Genomic DNA, 26,368 nt, shown 5'->3' on the forward strand with positions numbered 1-26,368 from the left:
AGTAAGACCGAGCGCGGAGCCCCGGAGCGAGCGCGCAGTCCGAGAGCGCGAGCCGCCTCCGCCGCGAGACCCCCCCCGCCCCCAGCCCGGCCTCCGGGAGAGCGAGCCCCCGGCCGCCGCGCCCTCCAGCCGCGCCAACCGCCGACCAACCGCCACCGAGGTGCCCGAGGGACAGCGGAGGAGGCGGCATGAGCGAGGCGGGCGAGGCCACCAGCACCACCAGCACCGCCGCCGCCGCTCCCAGCAGCAGCGCCCCCATCACCACCGCCGCCGCCCTCCCGCAGGCTCCGGCGGAGGCGGCCCCCCAGGACCCTGCGGCCAAGAGCCCGGCGGGCGGCGCCGCGCCCCCGGCCCCTGCCCCGGCCGCCCTGGTCGTGGGCAACCCCGGTGGGGACGCGACCCCGGGCACCGCGGCCCCCGCCTCTTCGGCCGCCGTGGGGAGCGAGGACGCGGAGAAGAAAGTTCTCGGTGAGTCAGGCGGGGAGGATGGGGGGGGCGCTCCGGGCTGGGGCCGGGGCCGCCGAGCACGTGTGGGCAACTCCAGCCGCCTGTCTGGGCGGGACGGAGCGGGGCGGGATCGCGGACAGCACGGGGGTCCTGGGGACCCCCACGGGGGGAATATGGGGGTCCCCGGGGACGTGGGGTTCCCTCGGGGCCGGCGGCCGCCCATCCCGCAGGCGCTGCCGGACCAGGGCGCGGCGCTCCCGGCCGCCCGAGCGCCCCTGGGCTCGCAAGTTGGGGGTCTTAACTGGGGGGTCCCCTAGGAGGGCACTGTCGCGCAGTTCCGTGGCGAAGCATCCCTGGGTGCGGAGGGGAAAGAAGCGGCAGTCGGGAGAGAGGATCCAGGGTGGGATGGAAGTGGATGTATGGATGGGACAGGCACCCACGTGGCATGGGAACTTTGGAGTCCTCGCTTAGGATCTGGGCGAGGAGAGCATTTCCTTGGAGGGAAGAGGAAGGCGCCGGAGGAGACAGGGCAGGGGTGGGGGAGTTGGTGGTGGTGGAAAGGCTTCTTGCTGGGAAGGCTCAGGTGTCCTTCCCAGACGCCCTTCTCACGGGGGCGCGGGAGCGAAGCCAGGCTTCTGTCGGCCACATGCTGGCCGAGGGGTGTTGCAATCCCTCTCCGGGAAACTTGGGTCTCGGTCGCGCGTCCTCCTTCCTCTCTCTGCCCGCTGCTGCAAGAACCACTTGGTGTTTACCAATCACTCTAGTCTTCTCGGTTGTGGGAAAGCGCTTGGTGTAGCAGCTGAAAAAACTTGGTCGGAAGTGAGGGGATGACGTTAGTTCGCAGCCTGGTTATCTTGGGGACGTGTAACTTAGGAACGGGAATCGGAAGAGGAGATGTTCAGGTCCCGGAGGCAGAACGTTACAAAGGATGTCTGTAGTCATTGTTGGTTTTGTCAGTATCTCAGCGTCCTCTCTTTGAGTAACGTTAACGCCCTGTGTGAGGCCTAAGCAGTGGGTGGGGATAAGGTCTCTAAAGGGTGTGTGCTGTATATCTCATTCCCTCTTTTTTTTTTTTTTTTTTTTTAAACCAGGGAAGGTTAAGAGATGGTGTAAGATGCTTCTGAGAAATTTTCAGTATTTTGCATGGGGCATGTTTGGTCTCTGTGAGCCTTGCCTTCCCAATTTTCTAGGAAGAACTTTTATAGGCAGAAACTTGGAGGAATCATGTGAAGAAAGTTTAATACCATCTCGTTTTTCCTGCCTTGAGAGGCCTGTGTTCAGTTTTTTTTTTGTTTAAGGGTTACATTTTACTCAGTTACTGTCAAACAAGGTGCTAAATGTAACATGTGCAGGTTAAGAAACACAATAGCCTTCATTTCTCTATGCTAAAAGTTGCTCCAGTCTAGTCCAGGTTGTATTGTGATATTGTTTTCAACAAGTGTTTCTTGGAACACTGCCCATTCCAAATGTCAAGAGAGACAACCTTGATTTATCCGAAGCAGTGTTAGGATATGTTCTTAATTTGATTTATTTTCGTATGAAAGAAATTTCTCAGTTTTTCACTGGATCCCTGTATCTTTCTTGAATCTAAACTAAGCTGAATTTTAAACTGCAGTAGATATCTTTAAAGATGAAGGACATAGATTAATTCGCTCAGCCACCAACTGCTCTGACAGTCCCAGCACATCCCTGCTGGTGAGGTTGTAGGTCTTGGGTCTTTTCGCTGTCACTCCCAAATCTCAACAACAAGGACAGCCTTCTGCCTGACATTTCAACACTGTCTCTGTCCACTATGTTCTGCCATCTCCTGTCCTTAGCCAAGCGGACACATGGTGCCTACAATGTGCCAGGCGCAGTGCTGACTGAAATGGAATTCTGGTTTGGGATTCTCGCATTCTAGTTCTTAGAAATGGTTCTAAACTTCAGTGTGTATCCACAGGCCAGGGGAAGAAGTTACCATGACTGAAGGAAAACTTCCCTCTTAATGAAGCTCATGGAAGCTTGTTGGTCTTCCTCCTTTCTCCATCCAGCTCTGTGTATGTGAAGTGATGGGCTTAAACCAAGAAGAGTGGATGACTGTGTTTGGCCTTGTGAGGTCACTGGAAATATTTGTGAAATTAGGAAATTTTTTAAAAATACAGTGGGAATAAAAATAACCTTCCACCTGGATTGAAGTTATCCTTGAGAATCACTTTCATCTTTCTCTTCATTAGTGTTGCTTTTCTAATCACGATTATGCCTTTGACAGTGGCTGTAGACATTAACTATATGAAAATGAATCAAAAAGAGTTCCTACCTTTATATTTTACTTATGTTTTTCTAGTTCATTAATTTTGGGACAAATGAGACAAAAAGCATATCACTTGAAATAATGTGAGATTTAAAAGCATATGATTGATCAAAACCAGTCTTCTGTGTACATTTAGATCTAAAATGTAATTTTTTTTTCCTCTTTGCCCTGTTGCTCTCATTAAAATGCCCTAAAACCGAAGGTATTAATAGTTTAGTCTCTTTATTGGAGAGAGATCTTCCTTAGTTGGCATAAGAACTGGAGATTGCTCAGTAAATGGTGGGCCAAATGACTTTGAAGGCAGAAAGGGTTTTTCCTTTGTGTTTTCTTTTTACAAAGAGAGGTAAACTACTTTCCCAAGCATATTCATATAGCAAAACTCAGAACTAACCCTGCCCACAGCAAAGTAAGCCCTAACTACTGTTTTCTTCTTGAATTTAAAAGCTGAATCTTTATTATTTTTCCTTGGAAATTAAAAATGTTGTATCTCGTGGTTAATTGTTCCTTTTATTCTCTCCTAAGCTTTTTTCTTTTTGAAAGATACTCTATTGCCACATTTCCTGTCTCACTGAGTTTTGATAATTGCTTTATGCTTTTCCTGAGTTTAGACCTGGGCATTTCATAGAGGTACTGGATTTGGTACTCACAGTTGATTCAGAGGAGTCATCTAAAATCATAAATGGCTAAAATAAACATAAATCTGTGAAGTACAAGTTCCATGACCATACTATTGGTTTAGATTTCTTCTCTTGAGTTCTGTTAGGATCTTACATTGTACAGAAATGGTCCTGTCACAAGGGCAAGTAGAGTCAGCAATCACATTGGGAGGGTTATAAGAAAATGCCGATAAGAATTTGGTTTATAGGAAAAACCAAAATCAGTTTGGTTTGATTCCCACCAAATGGAGAGAGCAGGATAAACAATGAAACAGAATCCCAAATTCATCGCAGGTTTGAAAAGGCCTGTTGCATCATGTCTCAGAGTGGTAAGAACAGAACTGGCCTGAGCCCGCCTCACTTCTATTATTACTCTGGACTCCTCTGATGGGCCCCCATCTGGCATCAAGACAAGTTTCTTCAGGTCTCTGTAGATTAGCTATTAACAAGGAGCTACTCTTTCACTATGTGGAGTTTGCCGACTGTTTCAAAGTGTGAAAGTGATGTGTCAGGTCGTCGGGGCTCACCTTGCTCGTTTATCTATAGTCATTTTCATCGAGAGCTGCGTTCAGCACTTAGAACATTTTTCTGCTGTAAAACTTGAAAGAGCTGCGTTCAGCACTTAGAACATTTTTCTGCTGTGAAACTTTAAAGAGCATGTTTTCATTTTTTCCCTTAAGCAGTGTTTCTCAATTTTAATCACTGCAGAATCATATAGACTTATGACAACACCTTATCTCAGGACTTCACTGAAACATTTCCCAAAGAAGAAACGTTTAGTCTTCTGAAGAGTAGTTCCCTGTGACAACTTCACTTCTCTCGATAAACTCTGGAGTTAAGCTTTTAATGGTTTCCTCAGGTATATTTAGGCTTTAAATAATGCTATCAAGACCTTAGTGGTATGAGCTTTATCTCTTTGTAGGTCAGATACTAATTTATCTGCTTAATCCTATTTTAGCCACCAAAGTCCTTGGCACTGTCAAATGGTTCAACGTCAGAAATGGATATGGATTTATAAATCGGTATGTGTGTATGTATCTCTGCCTGTTTTATTTCAATATGTCCTCGTGCTGTGGCACCTGCTGTTGTTATCTTTTCCCATACTTTATTAATGGCTTATGTAAGTTTTCAGATTTCCAAGCCGTGTAAATACTCTCATTTCTAAGCTACTGATCATTAAACATTAATTGCAATGCATTTCTAAAACACGGATAAATAACTTATTTTATATAATCTAGTCATTAAAAGAAAAAACAGTGGCGGTGGGGACAACAGAGAAAGGGGAAGGGCCTTAAGGTAATTGAGTGGGTATCCACAATTTCACAGGTGGAGCAGTGGAATCCTAGACTGGTTAAGCAACTTTCCTCAGGTCACACAACTAGTGAGTAATTGAGCTGGATCTGTAACCCAGGTCTGGTCCAAGTCCTGTGTAGAAACCACAATGTTTTCTTTAAACCATGGTAACTTCCAACCATATAGGAGTGAGGACACAGCTGCAAGCCGTGAGGGTATTCTGATGTCTTTATATGATACCATCATTTTCTCTAGCCCTCCTAGCTAGGACCCCACCTTCTTAAAAAAAAAAAATTCCTCTAATTTCTTCCTTGTGTGTTTTGGTGGGCAGTGGGGGTGGGGTGGGGGTTTAGGGTAGGGTGGTGGTGGAGGGGGGGTTGTTTTAGGTTTCAGTGTAAGGAGAGCCTAGTTCACAGCTGTGCCCTGTCCTTTTAACTATCTTGCTTTGCTTTTGCTGGGAGGGGAACCTCGGGCTCTGGTTACACACCATGTGATTTAGAGAGAGATGAGAGGAAACGGGTGTTTCGGTAGGTTGACTCTGTGTGCATGAAGCCAGGCACCATTGTCATGTGGAGGAGTAAGGTGGGTCCCTTTTGGGTTTAGAAGTTTTTAAAGAGGATTCACTGGAGGCATCTGAGTTTAGAGGACAGACAGACATCTATGTTGTGTTTTGAAGTCCTAGGCTCTAAACTGTTAATTTTAAGTTTTCCCACTTACCTAGTCCTTTTAACTGTGAGCTTTTTGTCTTCCAACAGAAATGACACCAAAGAAGATGTATTTGTACATCAGGTAAGAGGGACGATCATTGTGACATTTGCTCTCTGAGGAGAGGGGCGTCTGTAATATGCTAGTATTATCCCTTTCCCAAAGTGAAGCCCTGCACATTGCTGTTCTGCTTGAAACTCCTTCTGGGGTTTTATTTTGGCAAGAGGGCCCAGTTCCACATTTTAAGATTAGCACTTAAGCTCTTCTCTTCCATCCCATTAACTGTTTTCAGACAGTTTTTATTTTTTGAGCTTAATGAAGTAATAATCAGACCACGTGCTAATTTTTAAAGCCTTCCGAGTCTTTAGCTAAAGGGCTTCTATTTCCATGTTAGCAGCCTGTGCGCCTGACTGTGTTTCCTCCTTGTGTTTGGCTGGGCCCCACCTTACCTTCGCCTGGGTGGGCACTGGTTAAACCCCCCTTCATCAGAGCAACTTGAACTTGGGTAAATAGCACGGGGAAGCAGATGGCTGGAGTGTGTGTATCCAAGACATGGGGGCTTTCCAGGAGGCTCAGGGGTAAAGAATCCATCTGCCAATGCAGGAGACTCGGGTTCAATCCCTGGATGGGGAAGATCCCTTGAAGAAGAAAAAGGCAACCCACTCCAGTATTCTTGCTTGGGAAATCCCATGAGCAGAGGAGCCTGGTGGGCTACAGCCCGTGGGGTACGGAAGAGTTGCACATGACTTAGCGACTGAGCACAAACAAGATCCAAGACATAAGGAGACTCCAACTCCCAGGCTAGTCCCCTCTTCTGTCCTGCTTAGCACATGTCCAGATCAAATAGGCCTGTAGTCCCCTGTATTCAAAGGAGATGTAGAAAAAGTGTAAAATGCGGAAAACATGGACTTCTCTGTACAGGAAGCTCAGTCTTTTTCTACATTATTGACCTAGGATGTGATATGTATCCTGGACTTCCTTGGCAAAAGAGGTTGAAAGCATTACGTGCACTTAGTTTTCTTTTTGTATGGTTGGTTTTCGTGAATTGTCTCACATATGTGTGGTTCAAAGTGAATAACAACAAAGAAGTACAGAGACAGGTACCAATACCAGCACATTCACCGCCAGGGCTCTGTCAAGCATCTGGTTTTCTGTGTTTTCCTGCTGTTTAGGATCCTCTGCACCATGGGGTAGAGTTTGGTGACTGGAGAGAGTGCTATTAGAAGAAGCTCTCCCGTTGGGGTTTCTATCAGTTATATTCCAGTTGTTCCTGGGTAACTGGAGTGGATTACTTTGTTCAGACACAGTGACTTTTAAAGTCAGAACAGACCAAAAGGGAGTGTTGCTTATAACACCTAGAGGGTAATAGAGTTTTTTGGGGTAAGAACTCTGCCTTCTGGTGACTGCTGGCATAAAGGGACCTCACAAGGTTCTGTGCCAGCGGCCAGCCTCGCTGGCCTGTGAGTGTGTGACCTGATTCCAGCCCCCCGTGAGGCTGGGCGGTGAGTCACCTCGGTGTGCTGAGGCTAGCCCAGTTTAACAGGAAAAAGGGAATGAGCCGGTAGGGAGGGGCTGTTTTTGGACTGGCTGAATGTTCAGGCGGCCTGCGCGTATTTCCTGTCCTGAACTGCCTTGTTCCTCTGTGGGTGAGGTCTCTGCCCTACTGGCTCATTCTTTTTTTTTCCCTCCCTCCTACTCAGAGTAAGAAAGGGCTAGATTACACATGCCTAATCGCTTTATAAAATAAGGCTGACCTAGTTCCACAGAAACCCAGAGCCCCTTTAACTGTTTAGAGATACCAGCCGACGAAATGGGAATTCATTGCAGGAATTATTTTCTTCCCTCCATTGATTGAAAAAGAGAAGCCTGTTCATCAGCAGGTATTTAGGTGCCCATGTTCACTGCAGGATAACGTCTTCATTAACCTTTCAATGTTGTTTATCAGGGAGCGCATGGGGATAAGCTGACATGTGAATGATGTGATGAGAAAAATTTGAATAAATATCACACAGTTATAGTACAGGGGTATACACTTCCCCCACCCACCCGCCTCCTTCCCCCAGGCTGTATTTTTATAAATAAACTCAGGTAAATCACTTATCAGCCTCCAGTTGGTTTCCTGTTCTATAAAATGGGAGAGGAGAAGGTTGTCAGAAGTGTTTTGTTCTTGACATATTTTCATATATTGTCAGAAATATTTATCCCCCCTTGGATTTTTAAAGTTTCTTTTGAGGTTAGCGGTTTCTCTTGTCCACTGAAATCTCTGTCCCTGTATTTCTGTGTTTATGTGCATGTGTAAGATTTTATGGAGGCGTCCCCCATCCCACAGCCCTCACAATGATGGAGGTAGAGTCTGATCCAAGACACTTCATAGTGTGAGGAAACGCATCTATCCAGTATCACGATTAGTTCATCAGTATAACTGCACTTTCTATTTAACCCAGCTACCAAGATGAATTTTGAAGGATAACCTGAAATCAAGAAAGTAATGTGGAACATAGTTGTATAGTGTTTTTTTGTTTTGTTGTTGTTGTTTTGGAGAGGCAGGTTAGTTGGGAGAATACATCAGGGCTTCCCTGGTGGCTTAGTGGTAAAGAACCTGCCTGCCCATGCAGGAGACACAGGTTCCATCCCTGGGTCGGGAAGATGCCTAGAGGAGGAAATCGCTACCCACTCCAGTATTCTTTCCTGGGAAACACCATGGACAGAGGAGTGTTGTGTGCTGCGGTTCATGAGATCACAAAGAGTTGGACATGACTTAGCGACTAAACAACAACAACGTTAGATCAACGATTTCTTCAGTAGAGCCAGTAAACTTGAAAGGGATGAACTCTGTGGCCAACTTTGACCTATACTTCATTCAGAATTTTTTTTAATCTTGACAGACAGCCATCAAGAAAAATAATCCACGGAAATACCTGCGCAGTGTAGGAGATGGAGAAACCGTAGAGTTTGATGTGGTTGAAGGAGAGAAGGTGAGAGGAGATTGTGGTTGGGTATCCAGGGTGCTGGCATTATTTTCTCGCTTAGTAAATGGTCTCTCAGTCCTTTATGAGTTAACAGTACTTTGGATTTTTACTATGACAGAAGGAAGTGACTCTTTAAGTAAAAGTGTTTCTGATTATTGACTGTTACATGCAATGTTTGATGCAGTATAAAATGATTTAATTTCCATTTTAATAAATGATAAATCCTATTTAATCATGGAAGGAAAAGCTAATTTCTGAAGATTTAAAATGACAAATCTTATTTTGGTACCAAATGTATTTTCAAGTGAAATTTAAAATTAAAACAGGGCTTTCCTGGTGGCTCAGTGCTAAAGAATCCACCTGCCAGTGCAGGAGACATGGGTTCTATCTCTGATCTGGGAAGATCCCATGTGCCGCGGAGACACTGAACCTGTGCACCACAGCTATTGAGCCTGTGCTCTGGAGCCCTGGGGCCGAAACCGATGAAGCCGGCACACCCTCCTAGAGCCCATGCCCTGCCGCAAGAGAAGCCATGGCAGTGAGAAGCCCGTGTGCAACTGGAGCTTAGCCGCTGCTTGCTGCACCTAGAGAAAGCTCATGCGCAGTGATGAAGACCCAAGGCAGCCAAAAATAAATACATACATAGAATTTTAAAAATTAAGATAGTTTTATAGTATTAAAAATTGATAAAAGCTGTTTTGGGGTGAAAGATACCTTTTTTTTTTTAAAGAATAAAATAAAATATGATCATTATGTTTTCTCTTTGGCTTGGGTTTTGAAAATCCAGAGGCATCTTGACAGACTGTATAACCACTATCTTCAGATGGAGAATAACCCAGGAAGCTAAAAGGATCATTTTGATGTGTATCGACAGATTTTTTATGCTGTAATATGTTTAATTCTAATATTAGTAATGTCTTTTATGCTTTATTTTTTAATTGTAAGCTGACTAGTTCACTCCCAGATGATTGCTCTTCTGATATACACACCATTCATTCCATAGTTCCTATTCTTAGCAGCTCTCAATCTGTTTCCTGTTTTAAAAGAGGAACACTTTTTTTCATCTCATATAAAAATTTAAATGATCTTTACCAATGTGATCCCAGGGTATCTTGCAGATCTTTCAGAGTTCCAAGTTATCTACCAGCAAATGCTGACCTGTGATGATCCCTAATGTCCCATCCAACTATTAAAATTTTGTCTAGCCAGGTTAATTTTACCTCTGTATATTTTCAGCATGGGAGGTTATACAAATGGACATAGAGTGGGGTTTCACTCTTTTGGATCTCCTTTGTCCGAACTTTTTATATTTTTGAAGCATTACTTTATCCACTCGTCCATAGAGAATCTGAAGGCCATGTCTGTTTCAGCAATAAGAAGATTTAAAGAGGGACTGCTTTTGTGGACACTGTATGAAAGCAGGAGCTGAGTCAGCAGACTTTCATTTCTGCCACTGCTACGCTGGGAGAAATTTCCCTCTCACTAGCTCAGTGCTGGGCCCATGTGAGCCCATGAGTGGATTCTCTTGGTACCTCACAGAGTAACAGGTGTCAGTATTTTCTAGGAAGAGAACATTATCTCAGTTATTTCCAGTGAAGAATATTCTTCCTGGTCTAGCATTCCTTTGCTACAGTTGCTTTATATTTATGTTTCTTAAAGATAAATATATATACATATTGCTCTTGAATCAAGAGAGCAGAGGTTGTGGAAGCAAGCAAGCAAGCTGTATATACATCTATTATTTTCTTAACTTTTTGTTTTATATTGCAGCAGAGTTGATAAACAGTTTTGTGTCAGTGTCAGGTGTGATGCTGTATACATTTAAATCAGGACATCAAGCATCTTGCTCACCTTATTAAAATGAGGGTGTGTTTTTGAGGTCACCGTAGGAACTTCTAGTACCTCCTGCCAGTCTTAAACCCTCTGGCTGTCTAAGGTGGTGCTTTTGGTTCTTTGGCTTCTTTCTGACTCGAAGGCTGTCTTTGCTTCCTTCCTTTTTCAGGGTGCAGAAGCAGCCAACGTGACTGGCCCGGATGGCGTTCCCGTGGAAGGGAGCCGATATGCTGCTGACCGGCGCCGCTACAGACGCGGCTACTACGGCCGGCGCCGTGGACCGCCCCGCAGTGTACGTTTTCTCTTTCATCATCAGTGACCCAAGAAATGTGCACATCTAAAATTAAGTGTGTATACTTGGAGCACATAAATGCTGTATCTTCTCCTGGAAACACAGTGAATTTTTTGGATGGGAAAATTTTCGTGTTCAGAATTTATCCCCACTGGTCTTATGGGACACTTTTGCCATTCAGCAGTTTTATCAGTTTGTTTGCATTTGGCTGCAAGTAATAGCCATTTAATTATCTTGTAACAAGAAGGCTTAATTATGGTGGGCCATGCCAAGGTTGTCAAAAAGGTTTTCTCTTCTTTTGGTTCCTTTATTGGCCAGAACCGAACCATGTGACATCCACTGGGTGGGGTAGAGGGAAGGGGCCTGGGATTTCTGTGATTGGCTTCCATCTGTTGTTCATCCCTTGGCGCTGACCCTGTTCCTTTCTAAGAAAGTCAGCCTTTCCTTGGCAAGGAAGAATGAGAAACAGCTCCAGAGTAAGTGATGGACAGTGCTGGCCACAGAAATATTAAGTGATTTGCCTCAATTATGTAGCTGTTTTATTTAGCATAGCATTTCCCATTATTTCAAAGCAATAATTAACTCTCTGGATTTTTAATCCTGTAGATTGGTACCAATCTAGGCAAAAGGGTTTACAACCAAGTCTGGCTGGAGCTTTCTTAGGAGGCTCAGTTTAAAGTATTCTTGAGGCATCCAACTTGTGGTCATGAGGAACCTCTTAGATATGAGTCATTTTTTGATGTTTCTAGAATTAGTACCTAGGATTGGTACTCTGGAATAAAACTCACGATGCTTTGTGAACACAGGATTGTGGCTATGTGCATCATCCAGGGAAAACTTTCGAAAAAAAATCTCACCAGAATGAATTATTTGCAGATTGAGAATGGTTTATGTCTCTACACTTTGATAGAACAGTATTTTTCTGCTTACCTAAATGCTTCCTCTTTTCATTGTGTCATCTTAAACACACAGCCCAAATTGGTTTTTATCAGATTCCATACGGTATCTTGTTTTTCTTCCTGTATTTCTCTTACCCATGTTTTGCTTATCCTGTTTGATTTTTAATAATAAACTGTGTCAGAGACAGTAGGAATAGGCTACCATAGCATTTACTACATCGTGTTAACTCTTTCAGGTTCACCAGATTCATGGAACACGAGTTGTAATTGTTTTGATTTCTAGGTTAACTCAGAAGTACAAGTGGTAAAAAGCCTTTAGTGAAAAATTTTCCTTCAAAGATGTTTCTTCTCAGCTCGAAATTCTGAAGTCATGTATGTGATGTTTAGAAACAAAATTATCAAAATTCTGAAAATAAACATAAATGAAGGTTTTCTGTTGTGATATCTTTTAGGTCCTGACAGCTTCCTGAGTGTGTTTGGCAATGGTGGTGCCATTGTTCTTATTTTGTAAAACTAATCTTAATGAAAGATTGGCTATAGAAAACTCAGATACAGAGAAACCTAAAGAGAAAAACAATTTACAGTTTATTCAGTCACACTATATGGGGGAACATTTTCTGTGCTAATGTGTCTTTAAATCATTGCAGATTGTATCTGATACAGATTTTATAAAGTACAGAGTTACTTGGATTTTCTGAAATTAGACTAGTTGAGGCTATACTTAAAGCTTTTCCTGTGAGAATTTTGTTGCTCATGTGGGGCTTGGTTTTCTGGAGGGTTCTAAATCTTAAATACTCTCACCCCCAACATCAGTCATTTAATTTTCTTCATTCTAAATTTGTTCATTTTTTAAAAACTATAGTTACTTCCCTTAAGACTACCTTTGGCATTGCAATCCCCCTTTAAAGTAAGATTTGAAATGAAAAATTCTTTAAGGGATGTTTAGCTGTTTGCTTATATTTTTTGATATAAAATGTTAGTATGTGAAATGGTAGTTTAAATACAGGAAAAAGATAAAATGATTCAATAGTTCCTTGTGTTAATAAGGTTTATTATATTCAGAAACTGTATTTATTACTTGCTACTATGTATTAAAGTGCAATTAAAACTTTAGTCCTAAACAAATAGAGGTATGCCATAAGTCAGTGGTTCTTGAACCTGCTGGTTTTTGGACCCATTTATATGCTTAATTATGGGATCCCAGAGTTTTCATGTATGTTTATACCTATTAATATTTATTGTATTGGAAAGTAAAGCAGAATTTAAAAGATTTAATTTATTTTAAAATAAGCTATTACTTGTAAATACAAATAACTTTTTTTTTAAATGAAAGCTATTTTTTAATTGAGTGAAAAGAGTGGTGTTGCTTTAGGTTTTTGCCAGTCACTGATGTTGGTTTAATAAAAGAGCTGGATTCTCATAGTTCCTTCTGCCTTGGGGCTGCCAGGGACCACGTGTCACTGTAGCTTCTGGGAGATCCAACCCCATTCCTGCCCTCCTGCCCCCAACTCAGGAGAGAATGAGATGGGAAAAGACAGCATCCTGCCAGCCTTATGAGAATAGTTTGACCTTGATGACCCCCTAGGAAGGATTTCAGAGACCCCCATCCACACTTTGAGAACCCAACCACTCCAGGAAGCAAACCAGTTAGGACCAACCACAAAATATACAAAATATATTTTTCTTGATTTTGCCCCAGTGGATGGCCAGTGTTGGGGAGACACATTTGGTGGAGCCAAATATTCTAAACTGTGTAAATGTTTTTTGGGTGGTTAGTCAACTGATACCGATTCTAACTAGATGCGAACTAAATTCTTTAGCGATTAATTGCACTTGCTTTTCTGCTTCTTGGTATTTTATCTGCACAGATCTGCTTTAATCTTAATGTAGCTTATCTCAGGTCATCACCTGATGATCTGGGGTAAATGCATTGTTGTTGATATACTAGAAGGGATCGTTCCTTTGGGGGAGAATATTTTTTTGCTTTTGTTGATACTCAGCTTAAATGGTATTCTTTGCATCCTTCCCTGCCGACACCTCCTCTGAACCTTTGTTTCTTTGCTTCGCTAGTACGCTGGGGAGGAGGAGGAGGAAGGGAGCGGCAGCAGTGAAGGACTGGAGGCCCCCGCCGCTGCCGGGCAGTTCTCTGGGGCCCGGAGTCAGCCGCGCCGCCCCCAGTACCGCCCCCAGTACCGGCGGCGCTTCCCGCCTTACCACGTGGGACAGACCTTTGACCGCCGCTCCCGGGTCTTCCCCCATCCCAGCAGAATGCAGGTAAACCAGCACCTGGGACTTCTCTCCGGCAGTCCTCACCCCTCCGTCCTTCCTCTGCCTCCTCTTCCTCCTCCTCTTCCAATACCAGCGGCCGGAAATCAAACCTTGCTTTTGGCTTCCCGATGCTGATGCTACTTAACCCAAGCAGACTAGTCTGCTTTCTGAGACCTGTCCTTCCAGTCTCATTTCTAAAAGCATGACCGCATGAGCCGTGAGCCTTGCCTATACCCAGGGACCCTGGTGGACAAGGTACAGTCTCAAGTTTATGGAAAAAATGAAAGACATATAGTAGGGACAGGTGAGGGTGTCTAAGAGCTGAACTCGGAAGTTAGTCAGGCCTGGGTTTGAGTCTTATCTCTGCTACTTACTGTGAGCTTGTGAGATTAAATGGGGATAGTTGCCTCCACCTTGGGGCTGTGATGATAAAATCCAAGATAAAGACTGTAGTGTGTGACAACTCAGGATGGAGGGTGTCTATAAAGGCCTTAATTTAGATGAGATAATGTTGATGATTAAGAAAACCTCATATGAAAGTGGAGATGATTGTCTCTTTTTTTCTTTTTTTTACTGCAAAATACTGATACAACTCTTGTGAACTTGACCTGTAGTTAATAAGCCTTTCACCAACTTTGCAGTTCCCAGGAAACTTGGAAATCTTGGGAGAGACTTCATTTTTGGTACCACTAGCTTACACCGTCTTCTTATGTCCTTGGTTTTTGTTTGTCCACTGAGTGTTTTGACTGAACATTGTGTTCAGTCTGTTCTTTGCTGCCCTTTTCCTATCCTATCATGCATGACTGTGTTCTTCCTACATTGCTTCTTGGTTTTTTTTTCCCCCTTCTACTCTTTAACAGCTGTCCCTGACAAATGTGCTAAAAATAGCAAGTAGCGTTACGTATATGGAGAGATTGGGTACATGAGGCATAGTAGGTTTCTTTAGGGCAGCACCCTGGGTCTCTAGGAAACGAGGACAGGAAGAGTCAGGGAGACTACGACACACATTTATTTTTAGGGAGTCAGTAGTGCCTTCCTAAAATAATCCTCCTTCATGTTTAGCATATACATATGTAGCATATTTTTTTGAGAATATGATGAGTATCTTCAATATTGGTTGAAAGAAAAGTATATTTCACCTTAGGAATAGGAGGTTCAGAGCAAAGGGCTTCTTGTGTGCCACGCAGAAAAGCAGTTGAAAACTAATTTTGAAAATGTATGCATATTCAGGTAACTGCATTTTAGTTGTCTTAACCTGGGTTGAAATTCTTATTTATTTAGTAGCTAAAATAAGGGCCTCAGCCGCTTTTCCTGAGAACCCTTCTAATACATACTATGTTGATTGACAGAAGTCAGCTTAAGTCAACCAACAATAGCAAATGAAGGTTTCTAAATCTTTCCAGGTTGTCTGTGTTCAGTTCAGTTCAGTTCAGTCTCTCAGTCATGTCCGACTCTTTGCGACCCCATGAGCCGCAGCACGCCAGGGCTCCCTGTCCATCACCAACTCCCAGAGTTCACCCAGACTCATGTCCATTGAGTCGGTGATGTAATGGCTTAAAAATATGGAGAGAGCTCTGAAGTGGTAAAGATTGTTGAGATCACATAAAAAAATCTTTGCCCACACTTGTACAAAACTGTGAAATTTATTGGACACAACAGAAAGAAAATGATAATATGCCAGCTAGTAGTATTTCCCTTGTGTACTGAGGATGTCGTATAGCGTGATATAGCCGTGTCCAAACAACTTCCCTTTTTCGAAGATAATAATTCTCAATATTTGGCAAATAAGTTACGGCAGTTACTGAGCTGATATCAACTGTTTGTCATCTCTGAGAAGAGAATTATATGACAGAGGAAAAGGAGCAGCGTTGTTTGGCCTCCACCAAGAGACAGATGTTTGAAATCAGTTCTTAGTTTTCCCTACAGCTTTATGGAATTGGCAGTGGTGTCCATATTTTTGTTGTTGTTGTTACAAGTGAAGGGATTTGAGTAGTTTAAGAAATTAGCAACTGTTACCTAAGGTCGCATGGGTGGTAGACTTTGGTTTAAACTCGGTCTGTCCAGTCTCCTCCTGTTCTGTCATTCCAGTAAATGTTCATCCTTTATATATGTTCCTTGCTGTTTGTGTGTGTGTGTGTGTGTGAATCGAAGTTCCTGAAGAAGAAGCAACTTTGCTTGTTCAGAGAAGTAAGGGAAGCTCATGTGGTTGGGATGTTATGGGTGAATAGAGGGTAAGAGGTTAGATTAAGGTAGCATCAGGGCAGATTAGGCATGCCTACTAGAGGACCATAATAAGAATTGTTGACCTACCCTCAATGTGAGGAAAAACTAGTTAAGGGATCTAAACAGGGGAGGAAATGTACTTGAGAAATCACCAGACAGTTTAAGGAGGCTGGACCACAGGAGGCAGCAGCAGAATTAGGGAGACCAGCTCCCTCATTTGCCCTATGGAGGGGCAGTCAGGGCAGGAATTGGAGTGCTAGCGGTGGAGGTGTGAGAAGTGGTCACATTTAGGAAGTGACAGCATCTGATGATGGAGTGAACGTGTGGTGTTAGGAGTAAAGGATACTTTGTGAAGGAAGACCAGGTTTGGGCAGAGAGACAGAAGGCATTTGGAGACCTTCTGCACACATTAAATATCACCTCCAAGGGGAGAGAAGCCAACTTGGCAGAAAAATAAAAGAGGCAAGAGGTAGAGAGTGGCTTGAGTGAAGAAGGTGTGATTTTAGATGAGGTGGGAGACAGAGTCTTTGGGGATGTTTCAGAAGTGACCTAAAAGAGGCAAGGGAACAAGGCATTCACACGTTGGGAAAGGCAGGAAGGGTGGAGGGAATGGCAAGCACAATACAAAGGCTGAAGGGAGCCTGGAGGGTAGACGGGACTGTAGGTGCACCTGTGGGGACATCAAAACATGGGTCAAGGCCTGGGCCAGGGGAGAGAGGGACTGGTAAAACGAGTATAGGTAGAAAACTGAGCCAAGGACGGAGTTTCGGGGTTCAGCAGCAGTTAAGGATTAGGGAGACAAGGAGTCTGGTAGAGGACAATGGGAAGGAGCAGATGGGGAGAGAATGTCCTGGAGGGAAGTGCTGTGTTAAGTGCTATTGAGGAAGGGAGGAAGGGAGACTGAGACCAGGTTAGTAGGTTTGGTACCTTGGAGGTTAGTGATGTGTGAGGACAAAAGTCTCTGAATTCAAGAAAGAGCAAAGAGGAGGTACCATAGTCCCCTTTGAGGAGGTGTCTGTGCTGGCAGAGGGGGTCTTCCACCTCTGTATGTATGTATGTTGTAGAGGAGCTCAGAGAAATGGGGCCGTGGCTGGTGGAGGATGTAGGGTCAGGGCAAGGTTTTTGTTTGATTTGATTATGTTTTTACATTGAATTCTCTCCTGGCCTCCCTTCCTTCACCAACAACCTAAAGTCATTTGGTGGGCAGATCAAATATGCCATACATACACACACATCACACACATGTAACTTATGGTGTGTGTGTGTGGTATGTATTTGTGTTTGTGTATTATTTCCGCCTACTGAAATGGCCTGAAATCAGTGACACCTTAATAGCCCTGAGCATGCCTGGCCCCCAATTTTTCATTTATGAATACCATTCTCCAATAAAAAATAGAAGCCCTTATGGAGAACCAGCTAATTCAGAGCCAGGCCAGAGAAAGTACAATATGAGCCTAGAACATCTTGTTGTGCCAGAAAACAAGGAAGTGCTCAAAGAATGCTGGAGTCACATCCAGAGGACACAAGCCAGCTGGACAGGGCTCCCATTGGCCAGTAATGATAGTAACAGATTACAGCTCATTGAAAAAAGTAGAAAACCAGGAGTTTTCTATATAAGATATAAACAAATATAAAAGTTTACAGATATAAACAAATATATTGAGTTTAATGAAGAATGAAACATTTACAGGCTTTTGAAAGTACTTTTTTCACAAAATCCTCATACATTGCAAAGGGGAAAAGCGTAAACTTCCCTTGGGGTTCTTCTCAGAGTGAGCACTGTCAGTAACAGTAGGAATTAAGTAGGAATTGACACCATATGCCAGCCAACAGGATGCAGTGAGAAGAATCCAGAGCACTGTTGTGACTTCCCTTCCAGGGATGTGTAGGTTCAATCATGTGGAGACCCTAAACAACCCCAGTTGAGGAGTATTTTGCAAAATAACTGACTTGTAACATTTGAAAATGTCAAGATCATGAAAGCCAAGTAAAGATTGGAGAACTATTCCAGTTAAAGAGGCAGCTAAATTCAGGGCATGGTTCTAAGTGAGTCTTTTTACTGTAAATGACATCACTGGGACGACTGGCGAAATCAAATGGAGTCTGAGGTTTCGAGTCTATACTCTCAACCACCCTGTTACTTGGTGATAATTTAAAGAACACAGTTGGAAAAGATGGATGTTATTTCAGCATGTTTATATGCCTGGATGGAGCTGATGGAGGAGAGGAGGATTGAGAGCTCAAGTGCCCTCGTAGGCCAGAGAGAAGGGTTGGCTTTGCCTGTGGGCGTGGACCACCTAGTCAGTTGGGTGAGAGAAGGAAAAGCAAATGCAGGTGTAGGGTGGTAGATTTGATGGTGAAAGAATATAGAGATTCTTCTCTGATTGGTTCTCTTTTCTTAGTGAAATATGGGGAAGGAAGGGATACTGCCTTTTGAGTGGGAAAAAGCAGATTGAGATGTGTCTGTATTATGAAGAAATTCAGAGATTTTGGATGGGTTGGTTGGTTGGTTAGTTTTTTGTTCCTTTTTCCCCTGGAAGTTCTGTAATAAATTAATTCCCCCAGCTTCAAGTAAATTTCTCAAGGGAGTATTTTTTATTATTTATTGTTATACTTCAATAAATATGCAAACAGATAAAAGGAAAAAATTGTAAAAAGAAGGAATCAGAGGTGGGAGGTGTGGTTAAGAGGCATGGGGTGACCTTTGAATGTAGAAACCATTACTGTATCAAAGGGGTACCCTGTTTGTAGAATGAGTGGGTCTGAGTTTGAAATTCTCAGACCCACTGAAGATTCTCATTGCTCTAAAGTAGAATATCATTCCATTTCCTTTTGCCATAAAGATTTTCTTTCAGGAGATGATGAATGGAACATTTTAACATGTTTAATATTGTAAAAATAAATTCAGGTGCACTGGGATCAGGAAAAGACTGTCTAGTGGGACTGAGTCTGTCTTTCTTTCCTTTCATTCATACACATCTAATCAGTACACGGTTCACTGATAGAAGTGAGAGTCCCCAGCTTTGTAATGAAGCCTTTTCTTTTTTCCTTTAAAATTGTTTTTGAATGCAGCTGTGTGCTGTGTCTCTCATATCCTGCGTTGTGACACTCACCTCAGCTCTCCTTGCCTCCCTCCAGGCCGGTGAGATTGGTGAGATGAAGGATGGGGTCCCAGAAGGAGCGCAACTTCAGGGACCAGTCCATCGGAATCCAACTTACCGCGCAAGGTACCGGAGGTAGGTGACGTTGCCTGCTGACTAATGACCAACTGAAGGACTTGCCAGAGACAGTAGGGTGGTTGGGGTTGTTGCAGGTCTGTTTTGGATTTATTATATAATGAGAAGATGTGACTGCTTTGACCATATGTCCAGGGTTTGGTGGGGCTCTGCAATATATGTGTTTTTAGATGGCTGTGTGACATTTCCCCTGTTCCGTAACAACTACAATTTCTAGTTATCCCTTTATCAGAGCATTCTTTGTTTCTGATAACTTTCACATGATGTAAATTCATACTTAATTTTTATTTTATTATATTTAATGAGATGAGAGCAACAGAAATTAACCGGTAAGTTATTCAGTGGTAGCACTACAAATGGAAGAATTGGCTGCCAGCACGTATTTGTGATACAGTAAGTCCCCTACATGCCAATGAGTTCTGTTCTAAGAGCATGCTTGTAAGTCCAGCATGCTTCGTTCATAAGTCATAAAAAGTTAGCCTAGGTACCCACCGAACACAATTAGCTGGACAGTACTGTACTATAATAGGTTTGTAATACTTTTCATGCAAATAACAGGTACATAAAAAACAAACAATTTATTTACAGGGCAGCAATGGAGAAACAGACATAGAGAATAGACTTATGGACATGGGAAGAGAGGAGGAGAGGGTGAGATGTATGGAAAGAGTAACATGGAAACTTACATTACCATATGTAAAACAGAGAGCCAACAGGAATTTGCTGTATGGTTCAGGAAACTCAAACAGGGGTTCTGTATCAACCTAGAGGGGTGGGATGGGGAGGGAGATGGGACGGAGGTTCAAAAGGGAGGGGATATATGTATACCTATGGCTGATTCATGTTGAGGTTTGACAGAAAACAACAAAATTCTGTAAAGCAATTATCCTTCAATAAAAAAATTAATTAAAAAACAAACAAAAAATAAAAAAAACATTTTTAATCTTATAGTACAGTACCTTGAAAGTATGGTAATCCAGTACAACAGCTGGCACACAGGGGCTGGCAACCAGTGACCAGGCAAGAAGAGTTACTGACTGGAGGAAGGAGAGGAGGTGGGAGATGGTGGAACTGAAGGACTGTCAGCAATAGGAGATAGAGGGCAAGCACATTCACATCTTTGAAAGTCGGCAGCTCGTAGGGGACTCGCCATACTGAATGTTCTGATAATGAAGCGGTCTAATGCAGGGGTTGAATCAACTAACTACAGATCCAGTTGTCTGTGTTTAAATTCCCACCCTATGACTAGCAGCTCATCTGTAGCTGTATCTCCTTCTCATAAGTTTCAGGACTCCTCTTAGATGGAGTCACCAGGTTTATAAAATGGACAATAAGGAATATTCCAGTTGTCAGTAAGGTTAGATATACTCCAAGGCATTTAAGATAATCAGAATGTTGCCTGATATATAGTAAGCCCTCGATAAATTGATTATTACTACTACCAAGGATGTTAAGAGTAGTGAAAGGAGTGTTGTTTTATTTCTGCTTTATCCCTTGTTAAAACCGAATTGGCTAGACTCCCCAAGATTCATTATAAGCTTTTTATATTGTAAGCCCCCGTTCCTTTGCCCTGTCCTTGAAGAGCTTCATTCACAAATGATGTCCATACCCCCTTGAAGTTTGGCAAAATGGGATTTTTGACAGGAGAGTAAGGATATTACTCGAGCTCTCCTGATTGGTAGCATTCTACATTCTTTTTTCTCACAAGATTCCTTGTAATTTTAGGTGCTGGCATTCTAATGTTTCACTACTAAGGACTTTGGAAATAAAAGAAGCCTCGTAAAAATGTCTTAAGGAAAACAGGAAAAAGATCCTGCGGATCCCAATTTTGTCTAGCTGTGTGTGACCTTGGGAAGGTTATATTCGACCTTTTTGACCTATAAAAGCAGCAGTTCTATGTGGTTCAACCAAATACTCACCTTTAAGCCTCTTGGTTTTCTCACTCTAAATCTTAAACTCACAGAATTAACCTTGAAATTAAATGAGATAATTAACATGAAAGCATAGAGCACAGGCCTTGGCACACAATGACTAATGTTAGTTTTCTTGATGTGTCAAATCCCTTTAGTCTCCCCGTCTTCATGGCAGGCTATCCACGGAGCGCAGATACCAGGCACTTTTCTCACTTTTCTTAATTTTTGCACCCACAGTGCCTGGTAGGACCAGAGCGTATGTTCTGTAGATGTTTGTTCACTGCAAATAGTGTTCAGGTGAAGGAGGAAAATGATTGAAAAATAGTTATGTTTTTTTTAATCTCATCATCCTTTTGTTCCATTTGCCACATTAGCCTTGCATAATTCTAGGAGTAAGTCTTGATCCCTTGACTTTTTAAACCTTTAAAGACAAAACCTGCCATTCTTGAAGGCCCTTTCCAATTGCACATGTTCTCTTCTCTGCTCCAGGGGTCCTCCTCGCCCACGACCTGCCCCAGCTGTCGGAGAGGCTGAAGATAAGGAGAATCAACAAGCGGCCAATGGTCCAAACCAGCCACCTGCTCGCCGTGGATACCAGCGCCCCTATAACTATCGGCGTCGCCCCCGTCCCCCTAACGCTCCTTCACAGGATGGCAAAGAGGTGAGGCCAGCTAGTCAGAGGAGATGCTGCCAGACCACGCTGGACCATATCAGCCTTTAGTATTCCCTTCTAAGTGGTTTCATAGTCTGAAAACTGAAGCCAAAAATATGTGTCATATATGTATCTTTATGTATATTAACATTTTCATTAAGGTATGTATATACACAGGGTGAGAGAGAGAGAGAATGCCTTGCCCATATTGCAAACCAAATATTTGCATTCAACCAATTAACACTCTAGTCAGAACGGTTAGAGCTCTCCAAACAAAGGACAGAGTTTATAGAGAGGAACCTGCCTCTCAGCATGTGTTGAAAGTGACTGCATATTTTTTGTGACTCTCAGCTGTGGAGAGTGATGATGTTTAGTTGCCGTTTGGAAGCCATTCTTCGGTGGTTCTAATTTTTGACTCCAACTTTAAGAGTAGTTAAGATTTTGCACCATGATTTACCTTCGCAGGCAGGAAGATCCCTACTTGTGAGACCTTTCAGTCTTGAACTCTCCACTGCCGTGGAAATCGGTTCATTTCTAGTTTGTGATTTTATTGTGTGTTTCAGACCAAGGCAAGTGAAGCACCATCTGAGAACCCTGCTCCAGCTCCTGAGAAGAGCAGTGCAGAGTAACAGCCGGCTCCCCAGGCACCTTCACCATCTGCAGGTAGGCGGCCCACGCGGAACTGAAGTTCTCTTTAAATAGCGCCGAGGTAGCACAGATCAGTCTAAACTAATCCTGCAGTTCATCTGGGCCAGCCTCTTATCTCCATCAGGAGTCTGAGAAAGAGCTGTTTCGGTGGTGAAGTATCTCTGAAGCTGATCTGATTTCGTTTGGTTTTGGAGACATAAACGTGCAGACAGAGTTAATGAGTGTCGAAGTCATTTTTCTAGATATACAGTTGTCAACTATTAACACCACTTTGAAAGATTTTTTGAAAGTTTTACTTTTGTGACACCTAGTGGCCAGTTTGATAATTTTCAAGTGCCTGCATGCTTGCTCTGTGGCTTCTGACTCTTTGGACTACCCTGTGGACTGTAGCCCGCCAGGCTTCTTTGTCCATGCAGTTTCCCAGGCAAGAAACTGGAGTGGGTTGCCATTTTGTTCTCCAGAGGATCTTCCCAGCCCCGGGATCGAACCTGCATCTCTTGCTTGACAGGCGGATTCTTTACCACTGAGCCACCAGGGAAGCCCAATGTGCCTGTCAAGGCTTCATTTTAATAACAGAGGACTGTGATCTGTGGAACAAACAGGAATTTTTTTTTCCTTCCCGTTTCCCTTTGATAGCCAGCATTATTTATGTGTAGTGCTTGAGAGCCCTTGGGTTTACATGTCCAGTGCAGGATCTACTCCTCATTTGCTTGAATGCTCTTGAGCAGTTTATTTATCCTCTGCCACAGTTCTGTCTGCTGTGGGTGAAATAGGGATATTGACTGGTCTGGGTATTACAAAGACAAACGTAGTGATATCACATGTGTGAAGTACCGAAGCAGGGTGTGGCGAAGAGTAACCTCTCCATAAAGTTAGCTTGTTTTTCTTCATTATTGCTTCCTGCTTTTCTTCTGTCTTCTTGCTAAAAATCTTGGAAATTGTATTTGTATAGGTAGAAATATACTGGAAAGACTGACTCAGCGAGTCTTAAAAGAATATATAAGCCATAGTTGGTTTCATTCTGGATTTTTCATCTAATAAGTCTTGAGAATTTGATTTTTTAGTATTTCTTGGTTGTTTCCCTTTTCATGAAATAAATAAGTAGCTTTTAGTTGAAAGGGTTTTAAGCTTATAGTATTAGTGTTATTTTTCAAAAAATTGATATTTCATAAAATTTTAACATCATTTTAAGTTTCTACATTTTAAATGCCATCTGCTTTTATATGCAGAGGTTTGGATTTAAATTAGCCTTTCACAAGGTAGACAAGTGCTATGCTGAAAATATTGTTTTATCTCTGGGTAGCATGGGCAATTTGTCATAGAAATAAATTCCATATTCAGAGTTGCTTACATTAATTGACAGGATTATATATTAATCATTTGGCCATAACCTTTTTTTTTTTTTTGGCCATAACCTTTTACTTGGTAACATTATTTCTAGGTATTGTTCCTAAGGAAATAATCCAAAATATAGGGGAAAAATTTCTATTATAATCTAGTATTGGAGAAGTGGTTAAATATTGAGATATATCTGTATTAGGAGATACTGTGTAACCACTAAAATGATTATGAAGAATTATCACTGTTATAGTATCGTTTATTTGAAAAGGCTTCATGATGATAATTTTCGTTTTTATAATTTTACAGAATTTTTACCATTATGCACTGAGTGTTCTTGTTTATAAAAATGTTTCATTAGCAAGTTTCCATTAAATTCATGTTTCAGTTTACAAATCTCTAAAAGGTACACATGTAAGATTTTGTTTTGAGCTTTTGAAAATTATTTGTTGAACTGCATAAAAACAGGTAATTTTTGCCTGTTTAGTCTTTAACCCTCGGTCATCTGATCACTCTGTAATAAGTCTGATGTGACTATTTTCCAGGTGACTTAATTAATGATCATTCAAAAAATAAAGCAAAAAGCAGACCACGACCTTATGAACACCAAAGAAACGTCCAAGCAATAAAGTGGAAGATTAATAACCAAGATGTGGACATTAGAATGTTTACTACACTTCTTTACAGAACAGACAACTACACAAGGAAAGCGTCAGCCATTTTTTCCAGCGGCTGCGATCCTGGGACTGCCTGCGCGTAACAAGAGAGCGACCTCCCCAGTTTCAGCAACCACTAGGTTTATATTTTTTTCCTGGTTTTTACTGTTTGGGTAATATGATTGAAAGAAGAATTATTAATACCACATGGGGAGACCCCCCCCAACCAAAGAAATCTGAAATATATAGTAAATGCTTTTTTTTTTTTTCCTTTTCTGTTCATTTTGGATGCTGGTGCTAAACTTCCAAGTGTCATGATTTAAAAAAGAAATTTTATTCCCTTCTTATTTATTTCTAGGATAAGGGAAGGGTAACATTTTGCTTTCTTATGTAACTCTCTTTGAAAATGTGCAGTACGGAGTTCCACAAAAATAAAATTTTTACCCTTGAAAGGAAAGATGTGTAACTGGAGTATGTTTTTCTAGCTGAGCACATGTTTTTGTCTTTTTTCCTTACTTCATGCGCTGAATATAAGCTGAAAGCCAAGTGTACAGGTGGATTTGTGCTATTGAATAAATGTAGGAGCCTGAGCTGAGAGCAGAGGAAATGGGATTCTTTTTGGAATGAACAGGTTCACATGTGAGCTCAGCACTAGACATGCTTGGTGCTCTCAGCTCCTGAGTCATCCTTGTTGAGGTGGTTGATGACATTTCAGTTAACAACTTCCTTTAAATTACTGAAGGGGTTAGTAGTCCTAACATCTCTGAACTTCTAACTGTAATGGCTTTCCACACCAGCTGCTGTGTCCTAGTTGTCTACCTGGGTCTTTCGAAAAAGAGGAAGGGGGCCTCCTTGCAGCCGCACCACAAATTCTTTCCCCCGGGGAGTAGATGGCGCCCCCAAGTGGAGAAACACTACAGCGCTACAGTACATGTCAATTCTATGTCGTCACTTCTCAGATCCGCTGTACCTATCAAATGATTTATTCCTTAAATCAAGTACCTCCTGAGTCTGGGTTTGAGTCAAGCACTGTTCTAGAGGCACAAACCCACAAAAGACCCACTGAGTTTGTGTGTTGATGAAGTTGTCTGTTACTGGGTCCTGAAGGTTCCTAAAAACTGCAGTTATAAACACTTTATCATTCTAACACCCTTACCTCTAAACATCATCCATCAGGGTTATAGCTATTCTAGGGAAAAAAAAAAAGTAACAAGAAATGCAAAGAATTGGAGGCAAAAGTCTAAACCTCAGTAGTGTGTATAACTACAACCCTAAAACACATTGGTTGGAGGTACAGAAGACAAGACAAACTGGATGTGATATAAGGATGGGCCTACATTCTTTTACAGCACAAAATCAGGGAGTTGAATTTCTTTGCCAAGAGCTACGTGGTGCCTGGGTGGAAGCACAGCTAGAGATTAATCAGAGGCTGTCATACCGCAATTAACAAATTGGCTATGATTGTTGTTAACTTGAAGCTGCAGAGTTTTGCCTGTTTGAAACAGCACCTACTGGGAAAGTAGCCTACCCAACTCAAAATATTTGAGTGCCTGCTCTGTGCCGAGTGATGCCAGGTTTTTTCACATCACAAATGAACTGCATCCACATCATTGAGGTTCTCGGGCTTATTGCACAGATGCAGTTTTCAAAAGTACTTTTGCTCTTGGGGGAGTGAAGAGATGTATTCGTAAAGACTAATACTTAGAGATTTTGAAGTAATAATGTTCCCTGAATCTTAGAATTTCACACATTCAATCCCAGAGTAGTACTCGGTTGTGATTGAAAAGAGGAAAACATCTCTTAACTTTGTGTGTTAGTCGTTCAGTCTTGTTCGACTCTGTGACCCCATGGACTGTAGCCCACCAGGCTCTTCTGTCTACGGAATTCTCCAAGCAAGAATACTGGAGTGGGTTGCCATTTCCTTCTTCAGGGGATCTTCCCGACCCAAGGATCTAACCCAGGTCTGCACTTCAGGCGGGTTCTTTACCGTCTGAGTGACCAGGGAAGTCTCTGAATCTTAGAACTGACACTAAATCCCAGAGTAGTACTT

General features: G+C 42.5%; 1 protein-coding gene across 2 annotated transcripts; it reads left to right on the forward strand.

The window, feature by feature from the left end:
- On the forward strand, positions 1–24,775 carry YBX3 (Y-box binding protein 3). 2 transcript variants are annotated; one of them, XM_081589350.1, is made up of 10 exons: positions 1–468; positions 4,352–4,415; positions 5,442–5,475; positions 8,277–8,366; positions 10,363–10,485; positions 13,455–13,658; positions 19,014–19,111; positions 21,514–21,685; positions 22,240–22,339; positions 24,208–24,775. In XM_081589350.1, exons 1-9 carry the CDS (start codon positions 189–191, stop codon positions 22,303–22,305), a joined length of 1,131 nt encoding a protein of 376 aa, XP_081445476.1. In that variant the 5' UTR covers positions 1–188; the 3' UTR covers positions 22,306–22,339; positions 24,208–24,775. The 2 variants fall into 2 exon arrangements, with proteins under 2 accessions (XP_081445476.1, XP_081445477.1); XM_081589351.1 differs by lacking the exon at positions 13,455–13,658.
- The last annotated feature ends 1,593 nt before the right edge of the window (positions 24,776–26,368 follow it).

The sequence above is a fragment of the Giraffa tippelskirchi genome, chromosome 4 (assembly GCF_054371585.1).
Source record: "Giraffa tippelskirchi isolate mGirTip1 chromosome 4, T2T-mGirTip1v1.2.pri, whole genome shotgun sequence".
NCBI lineage: Eukaryota > Metazoa > Chordata > Mammalia > Artiodactyla > Giraffidae > Giraffa > Giraffa tippelskirchi.

Bases quoted from the DNA above. Each gene is read 5' to 3' on its own strand.
- YBX3 (XM_081589350.1), top strand. From the start codon at position 189: ATGAGCGAGGCGGGCGAGGCCACCAGCACCACCAGCACCGCCGCCGCC. The intron at 8,367-10,362 runs GTGAGAGGAGAT...TTCCTTTTTCAG, and splicing joins ATGTGGTTGAAGGAGAGAAG to GGTGCAGAAGCAGCCAACGT. The intron at 21,686-22,239 runs GTGAGGCCAGCT...TGTGTGTTTCAG, and splicing joins CTTCACAGGATGGCAAAGAG to ACCAAGGCAAGTGAAGCACC.